This window comes from Rhea americana, unplaced genomic scaffold (genome assembly GCF_003343005.1).
Source record: "Rhea americana isolate MKP2758 unplaced genomic scaffold, rheAme1 scaffold_47, whole genome shotgun sequence".
In the NCBI taxonomy this organism is placed as follows: domain Eukaryota; kingdom Metazoa; phylum Chordata; class Aves; order Rheiformes; family Rheidae; genus Rhea; species Rhea americana.
In genome coordinates, this window is record NW_028186612.1 from 457109 (window position 1) to 474629 (window position 17521).

Below are 17521 nucleotides of genomic sequence, written 5' to 3' on the forward strand. Positions count from 1 at the left end.
GGCCRAGGGGGTCTGTAGTATTCCTGTCCACTTAGCTGTACTCAGAGGGAACAGCTCATTCAGAAACGGATGAATGCCGGGAGGTTTAAGAAACTGCATGTTTTATGTTGGTTTTTATTTTAGGGAATGCCAGCACAACATCCAACTGTAAAAAATGCTTTTCTTTTAGCCACTGCAAGACATTAAGGATAGAGATACTTCATAAGATATCAACCTAAAGTTAGTTTTTGCTCAGGGACTGCAGTAGCAGATTGGGCCAGYTGTCCACCATCAGGGACTGGTAGCAGCCCAAGCAGCCTATGGGCCCTGTTAACTAGGCCAATGTAGTGTTGATGGCGGGTAGCACAGCCTGAGGAGGAATGTCCTCATGAACACATGTTGCAGCTGAAAAATACTGTGTAGAATTGTTAAAGTATTTCTAAAATTCAATGCCAAAAAATTGGAAATTATTTTCCAAGGCAAAGAGACAAGGTTGAAAATAGTATTCATTGGGGAACATGGGACTGACCACAAAAGCTTGGAATGAACCAAGACTTTTTCCTATTTCAGTGAAGAACCTGAATGACTAAGATCATCCATAGTGGACTCAATAGGAGCAATGTTACTGAAATCCACAAAAGAGTAAAACAATTTTAGGTTGCTAGAGTTCATAAACAGGACACTACCTGGTGCCTACATCATATTGGCTGAATTTATATTCCCTGGAGCTAAACAAAACAGCATTAGGAAATAAGCACACACAATATTTTTTTCCCTCACTTTTGGCCAGGACCTCACACAGGAGAGCCCTAGTCCAGATATTGTCCTGTTGATGCTATTGCACTGCAAATAAATTATAACCAGCTGGCAATTACAATACAGCAAGTAAAACTGTGGAATTACAAGAGGAGCTCTGCAAAACTACGCATAATGTTATCAGCAGTTACCTTAAAAGCAGCATCATGCAGGAAAAGGCAAAATGGGAGGATGACACAGGGCTGCTTTGAACCAGGGGATATCTGATTCACCTGCATAAGCTTATTCCACTAGATGGCACCCAGYGCCAGCAGCAGATTTTTGGGTGAGCAGCAGGAAGAAAAAGGGTGACATGCAGGAAAGCTGCTGGACCGAACACACCCCCTGCCCTGCACCCCAAGTCCTCAGCCCAGGGGAACCAGAACTGCAGATGGGGGTGTGTGCCCCTGGGAAACCCCCGAAGTGGCTCTGCAACCACGACCACCACAAAGAGAAGGGAAATGCGGCAAAATCTGTAGAGTTTGTTATGTGGAATCGTCAAGAAAAGCTGTGACAAGGCTGAAATAACGACGAGGACGAAAAAAAGAGAGAGAGAGAGAGGGAGAGAAAGAAAGAAAAAAAAAAGAGGGGGAAATTAAATTCACGCGGAGCTCCTGAAGGGATATTCAGTGTCTTTTACTTCAGCCTTATTTTCATTTTTAAATAAGATCCCCTGGGTCTATCTCATTGGCAGATGCTAATCCRCCTGGAGAGAGCAAAACTGCTCTCTTCCTACTCGTGCAAGGAGTTTCTTCCCCAGAAGCTCACATGGAATGACAAGAATACAAGGGTAAAAGTACTATTGGTCAATGTATGAGCTAAAGATATGCTCAGATGGGCTCCTCAAACTTATGGAAAGCTCYCAGACTTCACTTCAGGTCGTTTTGACTTCAGACATAGCCTGAGTCTGGAGAGTCTGCAGAACCCAGMGAAAAGTACTCAGAAATCTCCCGTTAAAAAGCAATTTATGCTGACAGATGAATGTTGCATTATTTAAAGTGATGCCATGATTAGATTAATTGGCTTCCTTATTAGTTAGCTTCAGCAGGAGATGGCAAGGCCGTGAGTGGGTAGGAAGCCTGAACTGTCTGGCCTTCCTGACGAGCCGAGGACAAGGAAGAAGATAGAGAAAATACAGGGAAACTCATAGTCCACAACTTGTTTCCTGGAATGAATGTCTGATATTGCAGGGTAAGGCAGTCTGCTCCCCAGTGCTCAAGCTTCGGCTGCCGGCTTAGACGTACGCTGAGGCACCACCAGCGCACACTGCCGGGGTTGGAAGTACCCTGGCTTCTGCCTGCTTGCATAGGTCTAATGCACAAAAACGGTGTTTGCAGAAATGGCAAAGGTAGTGCATCCTGTGTTAACAGCCAGCGGAGGGAAAGGATGCTACCTGCAGGTTGCAAAATTCTTTGTCACCTGAGGACCTAGGGTGTCAAACTGACCAGCACCTTGCACTGTGCTCCTGACCGCAATGATTTTCGCTCATGCACATCAGTTAGAGCAACGTTCARTCCCCCTCCCACATGAAATATGCGGTGAAGAGATTTTCCTGCCTTCTTCCAACAGGCTCTGCTTCCAGGCCAGCTGACGCATTCCCCATCGCCTGCTGCTACACTTGCCCTCTATCCTTACACATTGCCCTAAAAACATTCAGAACTCCAAAGGAATGATAAAGTCCCATGTTCCAAGACAATGAGCTACCACCAAAACAGACAATATTATCACCTGAAAGAGCAATGCAACTGTTACCACTCAGCAYGGTTTGCAATGTCTGGATGTGCTCGAAGCCTCCACCGCTTTGTAAACACCACCTTCCGCAACACAACCCGCAGCAATCGTTCCAGCTCTCCTCGTCCAGCAGCTGCCTGCTCCATCGCCGCATCCCACCACGGGAACCCCACCGCCGGGCACAACCATGTGCCTCCGGGCACTATCTCCCTTTCCAGATCTTCAGATTATACTCGACACTTCCCATCTGACACAGCCACCGCTGTGGCTGCCGGCGCTGTGCCTGAACCGAACGAGGACGGCACGCTGAAACGCAGCCGAGTGCGCAACGTGATTTAGGCTGGAGGTGACAAGAACCTGGTAGTCAGGGGCAAACAAAGGTTATGCAGTAGTAGCAAACTGCCTGGATCCCTTTACTGTTAATTTTTAGCATTTCTCATATATACTATGCATGAAACATCTATCTTCCCATTTCTGTTTTGTCTGGAATAGAACTGAGCTGTCAGCCAAAGGCTTTTGCTTTTAGCCAGGTTTAGWGATTCAACTAACAAGCTAATTTCAGATACACTGGACACAAAGATGGAGTTTTCAAAAGTTAATTAAATCCAGTAAGTTCTCCGAAACAACAACAACAAAAAAAGGACCCCCCCCCCAAAAAGGCAAACCCTTCAAAAAACTCTCCCAAAAAACAAGACTAGATTGAGGCAAGGGAAGGAAAAACATCGATGTCTAGAGTTTATCAAATTCAGACATCAGTGCATTGGCATGCATGGATGATGCTGAGAAATTTTTATAACTCTTCCAGCTATATACGGAAATACCTTAATGCAGAGCACATGATTTTTTGAGGTGAGTCAGTCACAAGATRCAGGTGGTAGGAAAGCAGGTTTCATGAGCTCTAGGGCTCACAGATTTTAAAATATATATGTGTCTAGTACAGAGTTTTTGTATAAAATGCTGTTTCCTGTTTGTTAGGTGGATGTCAAGGAAAGTTATTTCAACATTTTTTTTCTTTTTTTTTTTTTTTTAGTTTTAGGGGGTTAAGTGTGACATATCCTTGAGGAACATCCGGTAAGTAGCATTTGTATGGGAAAAAAATCTCAGGAATGGATTTGTATATTGCTAATCAGTCTGTACTAAACCCATTGGTTACTGTAGCAAAGGAGCTGGACTGGAAAAAGGGCATAGGCCTCTAAAGATTATGTGTTGCAATGCCTAACTTAGGGGATTTTTGCGCCTAAAATATCATTCCTGTATTAAATGCCACTGAGGCACWTCCATCCCCATGGGAGCTAAAGTTGGCCCATGGTATAAATGCTCAAAGCCAGAGAACATTAATGAAGTAACATCTAYCCCTTTTTTTGAAGGAAGTATACCCTGTTATAATCCCTCAATGTTAACAGTGTAGTGAGCAGGGCATCCTTCCAGGGCATGGAGGACCTGGAGGCTGGGCAGTGTCTGGGAACAGGATGAGGCACCAGGAAGCATCAGTCCAGGCAGGGAGCTCTCTGCTCTCCTTCTGTTGATCTTCCATTYAAATTGGTTCTGCACCTGAAGTGTATGTCCTTAGCTTTTCCCACAAAGGTTCCCACTCAAGAAGATACTGTGGCACATGTTTATTGTTAGTTAAGTCCCATTTAGTATGGTATATGGTCTGCACAGTGTCCTAGTGACCCTGCTTAAGTGCGGGGGGTTGGACTAGATCTCCAGAGGTACCTTCCAACCTCAACCATTCTCTGTATGATTCTATATGGTGGGAGGATGAGAGAAAGCAGATGTAAATTGAAATAAGAGATGTTCAGGCTGGATATAAGGGGAAAGTTCTTCCTCATGAGGACAGATAAACAATGGAACCAGTTGCTCAGAGAGGCTGTGCAGTCTCCATTGCTGGAGATTTTCAGTTGGATAAGGCCCTGAGTAACCTGCTCTGACCTCGTAGGCGACCCTGCTTTGAGCAGGAGGTTGGACTTCCAGAGATCTTTTCCAGTCTGAATTATCCTGTGATCCTATGACTACCTTGTGTATAAGTCAGGCAAATTTTTATAAACTTASAGGATTTGCAAGGAGCCAAACAATCTACTACCTGTTTTGTCATAATTTATAAAAATGATAAGCCCGTGAACAAGCATAATGAATACTGAAATTACTTGTTTTAGAACCAGAGACATGTATAAAGTTCTACAGAAGTGGYAGAGCTGAACTTTTGTTTTATATTGTCCCTAATTACCATTTCTACACGGCTACCACCAATGTGATTTGCAGAACACACAGMTTGGCAATACCTTCCTGGCTTTTAGCTGTATATTCTGCTGCTAACGATTGGAGGAATTATCTGTGCAACTTGTGCATTGCCAATGATACGACACGAATGTCACTCTGAAACAGTATGTATTATTAAATACTTAAATATATGTTGTTGGAATCACATTCGTGGCCTGAMTGGTTAGTCAGTCATTAAAGTATATATATATATATATAAGTAAAAGTGAAAAAGCAGATAGGAGCAAGGGGCCAAGACAAACAACATAGGTGAGGTTAGCTGCAGGSAGATGGGGTTAGAGTTGCAGAAAGTTACCTGCAATGTCACAATAACAGACTGAGAAAGGGGAATTTAAAAGACTACAACTAATTAAAGCTGAAGAAGAATCAATCTCCTTAAGCTAATTAATGCCTTCCTTAAATAGTGAGCCTACCTCAGGACTTTCAGTGAATAGAGGGTCCTAAATGAAAAGCCACTGTGTGACAAGTTTGCTACTCATGATATGTTAGCTTTCATGTTATATGCGTTAGATAGAGCTACATACTTCAGATAAGCTTAGAAACACTAAGTAAAGCCTATTTGGCATTGCTGTTTGTCTACACTTACCTCTTGCCCTCTGAAAAGATACGCTATTATCTGGAAGGCTGTCATCTTCAATATTACTGTCAGTGCACACATCTAAGAGGCAACAGGATCCTGGGAACAGAGTACTGTTCTACCTGCTTTCAGATGAGATACTGGACAGGGTGTCCATATCGTGGGAATCTGCTGAGAGATTCAAAACTGAAGGGCAATGCTTCAATTCTGACCAAATTCAAGGGACGAAACACCCCTGTATAGCTTCTGTGACAGGCTTCTCGGGAGTATCCAAGAGGGGCTTTCAGCCAGATGCCAACACATCTATATATTCTAGCCAAAAACTTGAAAACTGGAAAATGAAATTCATGTAGTATGACACTCCAGGGAAGCTGAGTACTTCTGTTTCCAGGCAATGTCATCTTTTGTACAACACACAGCACAGTGGATGCTGCAGCTGAATGCCAGACCATTGCAAAGGGCTGTCACAGGAAAACTATTTGTCACGATACACAATATTTTGCAGAGTCCTAATGGTTGAGATTTAAAATGAAGATATTAAATAATTGCTTACCCATGAGGTATTTTGCTGAGGACATAATATGCTGTGTACGAATGCTGATACACCTGCAAAATGAAATTAAGAAACAAAACAGAAAAAAAAAAGAAGAGATTAGTAATTGTCACCTGTGTTAGTAGGGCTCTTTTTCTGCAAAAATCTAGCATTTATGGCTAGGGAGCTGTTAGAAAAACATCACAGTCTGTAGCAGAAAAGAACAATACATTAATTTGTCTAACATTATTGTGTGTTCTTTTCATCTTACACTTTATTACAGTATTTGGTAAATCATATACATCCAGATGCTCTGTGTCATTACCATGACTACCAGGTCTTTGATTAAACTGGGGGCACATGCTCTCTGCAACGGCTAAATATAGAACAATCGTTAATGAGGACACCTTGGTCAGCTGGAGACATTCTCCATCATTATAACTAGATACAACAGGGATATAATGCATATTTCTCTGCTTTACTCCGCATAAATAAAACAAGGAATGGCACTTGGTGATCTCAGAGCAGGTTGTAACRCTCGGGTCAGCCAGCAAACGAAACCCCATTGCCTTAGGGCACAAAGCTGACCTGAAGTTTGTTTGACCTGGTAAATTGTGAAGTTGCATCTTCATATCAGTTTGCACTCTTTGCGGCTTGGGGAGGAGCTCAGCAGCTTGCACTGTAGGGCATCTCAGAAGGGAGAGTCTACTACGTATTTGCTTAGYAAGGCCCATGATTTAAGGCTTCATAGACTGATTTTCTTTTAGTAACGATATCTCTCTTAATAGGGATCTGTAGCTGAYAAGATGGGCAAGGCTGAGCAATGCTGGAATCAGGGCACTAGTGTGAGGGTTTAAGCGTGAATTTGTATGTCTGATTCAGCCACCCACTTTTCCAATTCTGTCCYGTTACAACATATATAGAAAAAAACTTTTAACAATTATTCCATTTGACATCTACTTAAATTTTTGAATCACTGGGTCTCCAGTATCATTCATAAAGCATTTTGTCCTTGGGAACAGAACAGGAACTTCTGTAATACTAGCTTCATAAATCAAGTTTATCATAAATGTTTTTTCTAGGTATTTCTGGTTTTACACTTTTTTTTTTTTAATTCCTAGAAACCACAGAATGTCCCAAAAATGCTGTAAGCTTCAGTGGTGACCATCCCAGGCACATTGCCATCATATCAAGCTAAGTAGACATGACTTTATGTAAGTTGCTTTCAAGGGCAAGCTGCATAGCATGAGTCTAATGGGCTTTCATCTTGTTTGGACTCAGTGGGCAGACACAGCAACATAAGACATGTGATTGTATAGATATTAAAACAAAATTTTCTGCTGGAATTCAAATCCAGATATTAACAAATTACAATGTTGCATAACAACCCTTGAAGTGAATGGAAGTGCATGAAGTAGAGAAGGGAAGTGAATGCACCAGTCTTCTGTCTTTGAAAAGCAGAAACTGATGCTACTCCGCCTTCCATATCTGCAATTCATTCATTCCCTTGCAAAGACAAATACTAGCAACTTATATCCCAAACACATTCTCTTTTTAGGTATTCAGATACCTAAAGTCACTCCTGGATAGGCCATTCACTGGTAAAGAGGCATATCTGGGAAAGTGTACAAGCTCAAATTAACTCACTGAAAGATAGTATTTATTTTATTTCTTTATAGATCTACCTGTTTCAGATGATGCCAAATAAAATAGTAACCAGCTACATTCAGTTATATCAAAGCCACAAAGAGCTCTTTAAGGTTATAATGCTAATATCATAGATCTGACGGAAACTTGTGGCCTTAACTTGGAAGAATTACAGGAATGCAGTCAGAGTATGCAGAGATGTGGCGAGGAAGCCTAAGGCCCAGYTGGAATTGAGTCTGGCAAGGGACGTTAAGGACAACAGGAAGGGCTTCTTCAAATACATCAGCAGCAAGAGGAGGACTAGGGAAAATGTGGGCCCGCTACTGAATGGGGCGGGGGCCCTGGTGACAAGGGATACAGAGATGGCAGAATTACTGAATGCCTTCTGTGCTCCAGTCTTCACTGCTAAGGGCAGCCCCCAGGAATCCTGCAGCCTGGACGTGAGGGAGAGAGTCTGGAGAAGTGAAGACTTTCCTTTGGCTGGGGAGGATAGAATTAGAGACCTTCTGGGCAGGCTAGGCATCCACAAATCCATGGGCCCGGATGGGATGCACCCACGGGTACTGAGGGAGCTGGCGGATGTTGTTGCCAGGCCACTCTCCATCATCTTTGAAAGGTCCTGGAGAACAGGAGAGGTGCCTGAGGACTGGAAGAAAACCAATGTCACTCCTGTCTTCAAAAAGGGCAAGAAGGAGGACCCAGGCAACTAKAGGCCAGTCAGCCTCACCTCCACCCAGAGAACAGCTCCTTCTGGAGGTCATCTCCAGGCATAYGGAGGAGAAGAAGGTGATCAGGAGTAGCTAGCATGGATTCACCAAGGGGAAATCCTGTTTGACCAACCTGATAGCCTTCTATGATGGAATGACTGGCTGGGTAGATGAGGGCAGAGCAGTGGACGTTGTGTACCTTGACTTCAGCAAGGCTTTTGACACTGTCTCCCATAACATCCTCCTAGAGAAGCTCAGGCAGTGAGGATCAGACGAGTGGACAGCGAGGTGGATTGAGAACTGGCTGAAAGGCAGAGCTCAGAGGGTTGTCATCAGTGGCGTGGAGTCTAATTGGAGACTTGTGGCTAGTGGCGTCCCCAAGGGCTCAGGACTGGGTCCCATCCTGTTCAACTTTTTCATCCGTGACCTGGATGAGGGGACAGAGTGCCTCCTCAGCAAGTTTGCTGATGATACCAAGCTGGGAGGAGTGGCTGATACACCTGAGGGCTGTGCTGCCATTCAGAGAGACCKGGACAGGCTGGAGAGCTGGGCGGAGAGGAACCTCATGAGGTTCAACAAGGGCAAGTGCAGAGKCCTGCACCTAGGGAGAAATAACCCCAGGCACCAGTACAAGGTGGGGGCTGACCTGCTGGAGAGCAGCTCTGCAGAGAAGGACCTGGGAGTGCTGGTGGATGACAAGTTGACCATGAGCCAGCAATGTGCCCTTGTGACCAAGAAAACCAATGGTCTCCTGGGCTGCATTGGGAAGAGTGTTGCCAGCAGGTCGRGGGAGGTGATCCTGCCCCTCTACTCAGCCCTGGGGAGGCCTCATCTCAAGTTCTGTGTCCAGTTCTGGACTCCCCAGAACAAGAGAGACCTGGAGCTACTGGAGAGAGTCCAGCGTAGGGCTACAAGGATGATCAGAGGGCTGGAGCACCTGCCTGTGAGGAACAGCTGCGGGAGCTGGGCCTCTTCAGCCTGGGGAAGAGAAGACTGAGGGGGGATCTTATCAGTGTGTACAAGTACCTGAAGGGAGGGTGTCAAGGGGACGGGGACAAACTTTTCAGTTGCCCCATGTGACAGGACAAGAGGCAATGGGCAGAAACTGAAGCACGGAAAGTTCCGCCTGAACATTAGGGGGAATTTCTTCCCTGTGAGAGTGACGGAGCACTGGCACAGGTTGCCCAGAGAGGTTGCAGAGTCTCCTTCTCTGGAGATCTTCAAGGCCTGCCTGAATGCAACCCTGTCTACCATGCTGTAGGTGACTCTGCTGAGCAGGGAGGTTGGACTAGATGATCTCCAGAGGTCCCTTCCAACCYTACTGATTCTATGATTCTAAATTGTATTCCAGCATTGCTGTAATTTTAAAGTTGCTACAATTCATTAAAGAGAATGCATTGGGAGAGTAAATTTGGCTACAATGCAAAAACACAACACAGGGCCGTGTGGAATATATTGGCATGGTGTATCTGGAAAGCATTTTTGCAAACAAAGTCCGAAGTAGTTTTATATTGGGAAGTAAGACTTGTACTAATTGCTTKCTTATTTATACTTACTAACACAATGCCAAAAAATATTGAACAATTTTTGTCTTCAAAACATCTTGGTAGTAGGATGTAGGAAATGATGTAAATGTATAAAATGTGAATTGGGAGGGACTGTCATTCAAGATAACAAGCTATGGTCTGTAGCCTGCTAACAGGGCAGAAGCAGAAGCCAGATTAAAAAATCAGTATGAGCAGAGGGCTTCATGAGAAGATAGAGCAAAATGGCTAGTTGGAGGAGAAGAAAATAGCTAGGAGAAGTTTTAAGGACATCTGCTGATGTTCCCTCCTCTGGCATAGATTCCCTGCAGCCCTGCTAGAGAGTTTAGAGATGTGCAAGAGCAATTAACAGAGACTGAGGTGAAACATTTTTCTTGGAAAAAGAGAATTGAGGAGTATGGAAAAAAAAAAAGTTGAAGGCGTTTCAAAGGGTGGTGGTAGAAGGAGAATCCTAATAGTTGTGATGTGAAGATCAAAGAGGCCTGAGGARCCAAGTCTGTGCCTCCTGTGAGATCTCCTTTGTTATCTGAACATCACTTGTCATCTCCCTTTGGTCTTTGGCCAGATCTTGTGGAAGTGCACTTTAAAGGAGAAACTAGCCTCTTCCCCTTACATAAAGTATTAGGACTCTAAAGTATTGCACATTAACTGTACCTGTAGCATGTAGCCTTCAAAGGCTTGTAGTTGGCAGAGTTCATTCACAGGAGCAGTACTTTCTCAAATAAATCCTTAAAATCRGTAGGTTTGCTCATGTAAACACAGCAAAGATTTCAGGATCAGGTATTAATTGTTATTTTAGTTCTTAAGGATAAGACTCCAYGCAGCTCAAAATTCATTCTCATTCTTAATGTTTCATATATGTCTGGAAAACACACTACAGTAAGCCCCCATAAGCAGACAGAGATACAACATGACTTAGTGTCTTTCTGAAAACTAAAATAGTTGTATTCCTCTCAGAAATGCAAACTAAATGAAATTATTCTAACATTTCAGGAAATTAATACATGTTTAATATTTCAATAAAAATTTCAGATAGGTTCAAGCTGAATTAGAATATTCATCTTATTTGCTAGTTAGAAAATCCCAGGGAAAAAAGTAGCATAGAGAGACTAGTATACTTCTGAAATCCAAAGAGGTCTCTGAATTCTTAAATGTTAGTGCTCATTTTATTWAACTTCCCTGTTTCTGATGTCTTTATCAACAAAATACCGATATTAACTCTCTGCCTTTCCCCTATCTGTTCAAGGGGTGCAGTAAAAGCAGTTGCACTGATTTGATATTCTTAGCCCTGATTTTTTCTGAATCCCAAAACACACAGCTCCTCTTAGGAGAGAGGCATATTCAAAGGTAGCAAAGCTTTGGGGAACCATTTTGTTCTGTAGATCCTGTGTGCCAAGCCATACTGCAAACATACATTAAAACAGGCTTAAGAGTGCTATAACTATCTAGATATTATCAAAATACTAGGTACCTAGGTTCTAGGTATTATCAAAATCAGGTCACAAAAACTCCTAAGCCAGCTGCGATCAATGAATGCTGTAAAAATCATAATACTAAAACTACTGTGCCAGAAAAACACTCCCACCGGGCTTTTCATCCCAGGTCAGGGCACAGATCTGCCTTACTTTTAATCTACATTATCCTCTGCAGCATGTGCATGTTTTGCTGGAAATGAAATCATAACGGGTGTTAAGAGGCCGAGCTATTCGTTTCYGCTCATGTCGAGGAAAGGCAATTACCTCTCTACGGCTGAGAAGAACGCAGAACTGGTTCCACAGAGCAACACTTTGCTGTGAAGCCACTGACCTCATTTTATGCAATCAACAAAAGAAACCTGGAACKGACCACATTCCACCGGGATTACACAGGGTCTAGAGCAGACAGCAACAGAGCAGAGTTTCCCCCACCCCAAATTCCATAACAAGGGGTAAATTGGGGTTCCTTTGACCTACAGAAACAAATTGGAAGAAGCAGCTTCAGTGCCACATCTCCACGGAGGGGAGTATGCTGTGGATGACAGAGCAGTGTCTCCTTGTGCCATTTCTAAGGATGTAGGTTCTAGTCCAGTAGGGCTTACTTAAATGGCAAATATATGTTATTTAAGAACAAAAGGATGGATTTGGACCCATTTATTCAGTGTGACTATTCAAACAGTATGAACTAGGGGAAAAAAAACGAGCTCGCYAGAGAAAATCACAAACTAACCTAGCTAGAGGTTACATTTCCTTCTCCTACATGCACATACCATGCACAATAAAAGRCGACCCACAGCTACCACCGTACAGTCACATTGATTCGTGTATCGGTCAGTCACCAACAGGCAAACACTGTGTTATTTTTACAGGGTAACAGATGTCATTCTTATAAATCTTCCAGGAGGAAAAGGATAATTCTCAGACTAAGAATATCTCACTGCCAGGCTTCTTTATGATATTCCTTGGAGAACTTAAAGCAGGTCGCTGTACCTATTTGGAGAATTGTCTGTGYTTCTGATAGAAGTTAACATCAAAGGCTAAATTTTCACCTAACAAGCCAGCATTGTTTGCCTTGATTAAAATTCTATAAGATCTCATTGGTTTTCTTGGGGCTGTACAACCTGAAAACTAATGCATAATGTGAACCACTCCATTTTGTTAATAAAATATCCTTTTCTTTCCACTATGTGTTGAACTGGCTTTCTAAGCAGATGTAAAATCCTATTCTATAACTGAGCACTAACTTTCTGGCAACCTTTTTGCTCAACTTCTAATCTTTCAACAGTATATATATATATATGTATATATATATGTATGTATATAATATTCAATTTTCATATTTAATAGTATTACAGTATTCAGTTTTTCTTCATTTGCTTGCATATTTGTGATTTAAAACAAGAGCTGTTATCTCGGTTTGAGGCATCATTTGTGAGCAGTTAGATCTCCTCATTTCTCCTCTTAGTGGTGACAGATTGATTGGTGGTATTCTCCCCACTCTAACTATTTTAGCAAAGTATTAGCACAATTTTATTGCTAATAGGCACTCCATAGTAACAAATCTGGAATTAGGTGCTCTGAAAAAACACATGAATATCTATTCCTTTTGTGTCACTGCAATAAAAAACAACAAAATCTATATCAGTATTTTGTACCCTAAACTCAGTGAAGATTGATTGTTTGCAAGAACTAAACAAACCAATAATGTCATATAATTTAAGATCTTTTCAACATTCTAACCTTTTGAATTCATTGTGATTCTGACCTTTTTTTTTTTCTTGAAAGAGAAAATTCTCTTCTGTCTCTTCACTGTATTATCCATTTATATGCTATTCCTTCCCAAGTCATGTATCCCTAACTATTGTCTCATGCTGGTTGCCAGCCTGTCTTTACAGTCCTCAAGGAGCACTGCACTTTTCTCTTTGTGCRTCTAATAAATTAGGAAAACCATAATGAAATGCTATCAAGAAGCATTTCCTATGTCTTGGTTCAGCTGGCAGCCAAATAACCCACAGCTGTTATCAAAAACATTATTGGGATTGCATTTATCCGCTGCACAATATCCAGATGATTAGCCACATGCATAACGTGGTCACAGCTACAGAAAGTGCGTGCTAAGAGAGCTGTGCCACTCTGTGACATCTGAGGAGCTAATGAAAGARGAGAGATAGCAGAAATAGTTTTGATTAGGAAAAGTGGTAAGAAGAAGGAGTTTAGGATCAATTGGCATCCGGCGCATTTGGCATCTTTGCTATAACTGTCTCTGTATGCTACAGGAACTAACTTAAAATAATATTTGGGCAAATGGAGCAAGCTGGGGAATGCATAGTTATTACAGCTGAGAAAAGGAAGGAAACTATTTGTCTTGGAAAGGGAAGGAACTCATAGCAGCAGTCTCAGACTACATCATACTTGTGCTTGGGCTAACAGTACAAAACCCCCCAGGAGAACAGTGTCTCAGAGAGGTCCAGAGGGTCAGTGTCTGATCTCTGCTGTGTCACTGTGAACACAGAACTATTTCACTGATATCCAGCGTCATAAGAAATCAAGGATCAGCTACTGGGTATCTCTAGAAGTTTAAAGAAATTTTAGCAATTGATTTGGAAGAAGAGAAAAAAATGGTCTGTACAAGAAACCCAGACTAGAGTAAAGCAAGAGGCAGTGAAACATCAGGAAGAGTCTTTATGTCTTTTTAAAGTCTTTCAACAATTCAACGTATTTTGTCTAAGACTGAAAATTAAATCATTGCAAGACGAGCCTGAAGGGGCCTTAATCTACAAGTTTGTTCTTGGTGCATAGAGAATGTTCATAACAGATATCCAATGATGCAGGTACGTAAAAGGCCAGCTGTCCTCTGTCCCGCACACTGGAAAGAGCTCCTTGGAGCAGGAACAATCTCACAGCAAGGTGACATCAGGATCTGATAGCATATTCATACCATGGAGACTTGCATTTTAGGAGCTCTTGTAACTCAAACTCAAGCCAGGTGTAATAGGTTCATGTGCTGCCGGCATCACGCACAGTTAACATGTAAATCTCTCCCACAAACACACAGAGAGAGTGCTGGGATTAGAAGCTGGTTTTCCTGCTCCCAAAACAAAGGCCTGTGAACCAGCTGAGCCAAAGAATTACTCCTTCGCAAACGGGGTCACCTCTGGTTTGCAATGTAACGTAGCCACAAATAAAGCGCGATGGCAATATCCAATACAGTAATGGATGGATGGCYGTAAGATAATACTGGGTATTAGTGTTCCACAAACTGATTATTTATCTCAGCTGTTTCATAATAATTATTCCTTATTAAAAGATTTGTTTCCAAATTACACTTTTGAATCCCTTACTCTGCTGATGATGCCAAAAGGGAATTTTGGCAGCGGCTTGAGGATTTACGCCTTTGCGACACGGTGGAGGTAAAATGGATGCTCTTTTGGCCACAAACGTAGCTTCAGAATCAGCTTAGGTTACGGGTATTAACAYACAGCTCGTGTGCCAGGTCTAGCCCCTAGGAGAACGTTAATCCAATCTGCCAACTGCTGCTGCTCGCTGACACAGACCTGCCCTGCCAAGCAATCACAAAAGCCTTCTTTCGCTCCCAAGCCACCTGGCCCTCCCAGCGCTCAACTGGCACCAGCGGAAAGAGTAAAAGCTTGCAGTCACGGACTTACAGGACTGCTGTTCCATTTTTTACCGAAAAATAAAATGGCAGCTACAAAACCCTCTTCAACATTGTCCTAGCAGTGTTTGTGCTTCCACTGTTATTCCGTCCCAGGTTACTAYGGAGCATCTGGAAGCAAGTTATTAAGAACCACTAGTGAGGGTTATGCATAATGAACTCATTTTTTGTTCTTCTCTCTCTTTTTTTTTTTTTTTTAACTTGTGTCAGTATTCACATTACGTGGTGCAAACTCCCAAGATCCCCTCTCATGGCACACCACACTTAACATAAAAATGGACACAAATCCTCCAAGAATCACATCTGCCTCTTTCAAAGTCCTGTTCAAAAATTTGGAATCAAAAAGGAAATTATTTAGCACAAGGCTAATGATGTAGTTCTAACATATCATACAGTATATTTAAGGAAAAGAAACAAAAAAGAAACAAAAATTTTGCATTATAATGAAATAAGATTAAGAATACATAGCTTATGGATAAAGAAAAGTGTCAGAGGGAGATAACGACTATCCCAAAGTTAGGAAATGCAGAAAACATTCAAATGYATGCAAACATAAACATACAACTGTAGTTATTTTATAGTATCTGTGGTCCAGTATTAAGTCAACATTACTTTAAAGACTTGTTGCATTTTTTTGTGTCATTACTTTTTAATTGATTTTAACTAATTAGAAGATTTGTTTCTAAAATTCTCAGAAAGCTGATTCTATCCTTACAAGTGCTGAAAATTTTAGTGGAAATAATTAATTATATACGCTAACAAAGAAAATGAATATCTACCTTGATCAGAACAAATGAAACAAAAAAAACAAGGAATGAAACACAATGAATTTAACTACAGATTCATGATAGGAACCCTTTAAAGAACACAAACCCATTTGTTTTKGGTCTGATCAGAAGGCCATCCAGCTCGGTCTCCTGTCTCTGAYAGCAACCCAAAGCAGATTGGTAGAGAAGACTAGTGTTAGCGTATATATGGTGATCCTTCCCCGCAGGAAGAGACCCGAGGCTCTCAGGTCTGTGGCTTGGAGTCACTGCCTTTGTCCATTGTCTTCCTTGATGGACATCATCCTCKTTGACTTTCCAGTCATTCTTTACAACCATTAAACTTCCAGTGCCTACATCACGTAGCGATATCCCCCTCCCAGACAACGGCACCCAAAGCATGCTTAGGGTATGAGTCCTCTGAGCAGCCTTTGGTGTCTATTTTAGCRTCAGATTTGCAGCCTGGGCTGCACCGATTATAGAGGTAGCACAAGGTAGCTAAAGATGTAGAGTTTACACAGTTGACTCGACTGACTATCACTTTTGTTGATTTTGGTGGTACAGCTCTGAGTGCTGAAGTGCATAAGAAATCAGTTCTTAATAACTTAAGTAGTGAGGTTTAAAAYTTATGATTAATAAATTATCTATGCTTAAAGTATATATGCTTCTGTAAACAAAACATTTTTCTTTCAGATGGGCAGACAGAATGTAGGGGGATTCTAAAAACTCCATTCCGTAGTATTTACAATCCAAATGTTGTAGCTTTGTAGCAATTATGTGAGAACTAAGCCATGTAAGTGGGCTGAATGCTTAGTCTATCATCTAATCAATTTATTCACTTTTAAATAATTCACTTTGTTGGCAGAAATTAGCAACTACAGAAGAAGTACAACATGTGTTCTTCCTATTAAAATTTATTCTTAACATATCAAAAYTGCTTTTTCATTATAGCAATTGAGAGGGTGAATAATACAAAGAGGTTAGCACTATCACTGAAGTCTTTTATGGTGGTCATAGGCTCAGAACAGTCTCAGAAAGCTCAAAGACAGGAAACACGAGACCTTCAAAGGGCATGAGAGAACAAACGTTAAAGAGCACTGAAGTGGATGTGAAGGGAGAATAAGAGTATTCAGATATACGCTACAGACCTACAGACCTTAGTCCAAAAATGCTCTCTCTGATCAGTGAAAGATTCGTTTTCTGATTCCATATGAAATCAGAAGACTCTGAGCTGTATCTTGATGTACACGTGGACCAAATCCACTAGAAGTGACATTTCTATTTTCTGAGCTAAGGAAAACTGAACTGAAATCACGCACAAGACCTCTGACAACTGGGCATTTTGTGGACCATCGTYGTGACGCTGTGGACTATCTTCATGAAGGTAAGCAGGCTGTGGTGATGGTGGGCACCTCTTCAGTAACTGGGTAAAACATATAGGACAGGAAGAAGATCAGAACAATCTCATGATTTTAAAGTTTCCACTAAAGTCCTGTGATTTGTTTCCCTTTTCAAGAAAGTGGGGGTTTTTTGAGTAGGGAATGGAGGAAGAAAATAGAAGATCCCATTTTCAAATCTAGATCATCAGCTGTTTAAGGAGGAATGTTAGTTATTGGTTATAATACAATCACAAATAAAGACAGAGTTCTGAAGTCAGTTAGACAGTTGAAAGACACTTGCTCAGGTAAATACAGAGCTACACTTTCCTTGGATTTAGGCATGTGACTCAGCTAAAAAGGACAACATCTGTCTCAAAAGATTTGCATTTCTGAATATAAGAACTTCACTGAGGTGCTCTGCATAGTAAGATCTGGTTT

The 17521-nt window shown here is 41.8% G+C and overlaps 1 protein-coding gene across 1 annotated transcript in view; it reads right to left on the bottom strand.

Annotated features, from left to right (window-relative positions):
- DPP6 (dipeptidyl peptidase like 6) overlaps positions 1-17521 on the bottom strand; it is a 425270-nt gene that overhangs the window by 117536 nt on the left and 290213 nt on the right. The window contains exon 6 of the mRNA XM_085316409.1: positions 5916-5968. Within this exon, the coding sequence (XP_085172535.1) occupies positions 5916-5968 (53 nt within the window). The remainder of the gene's footprint in view (positions 1-5915; positions 5969-17521) is intronic.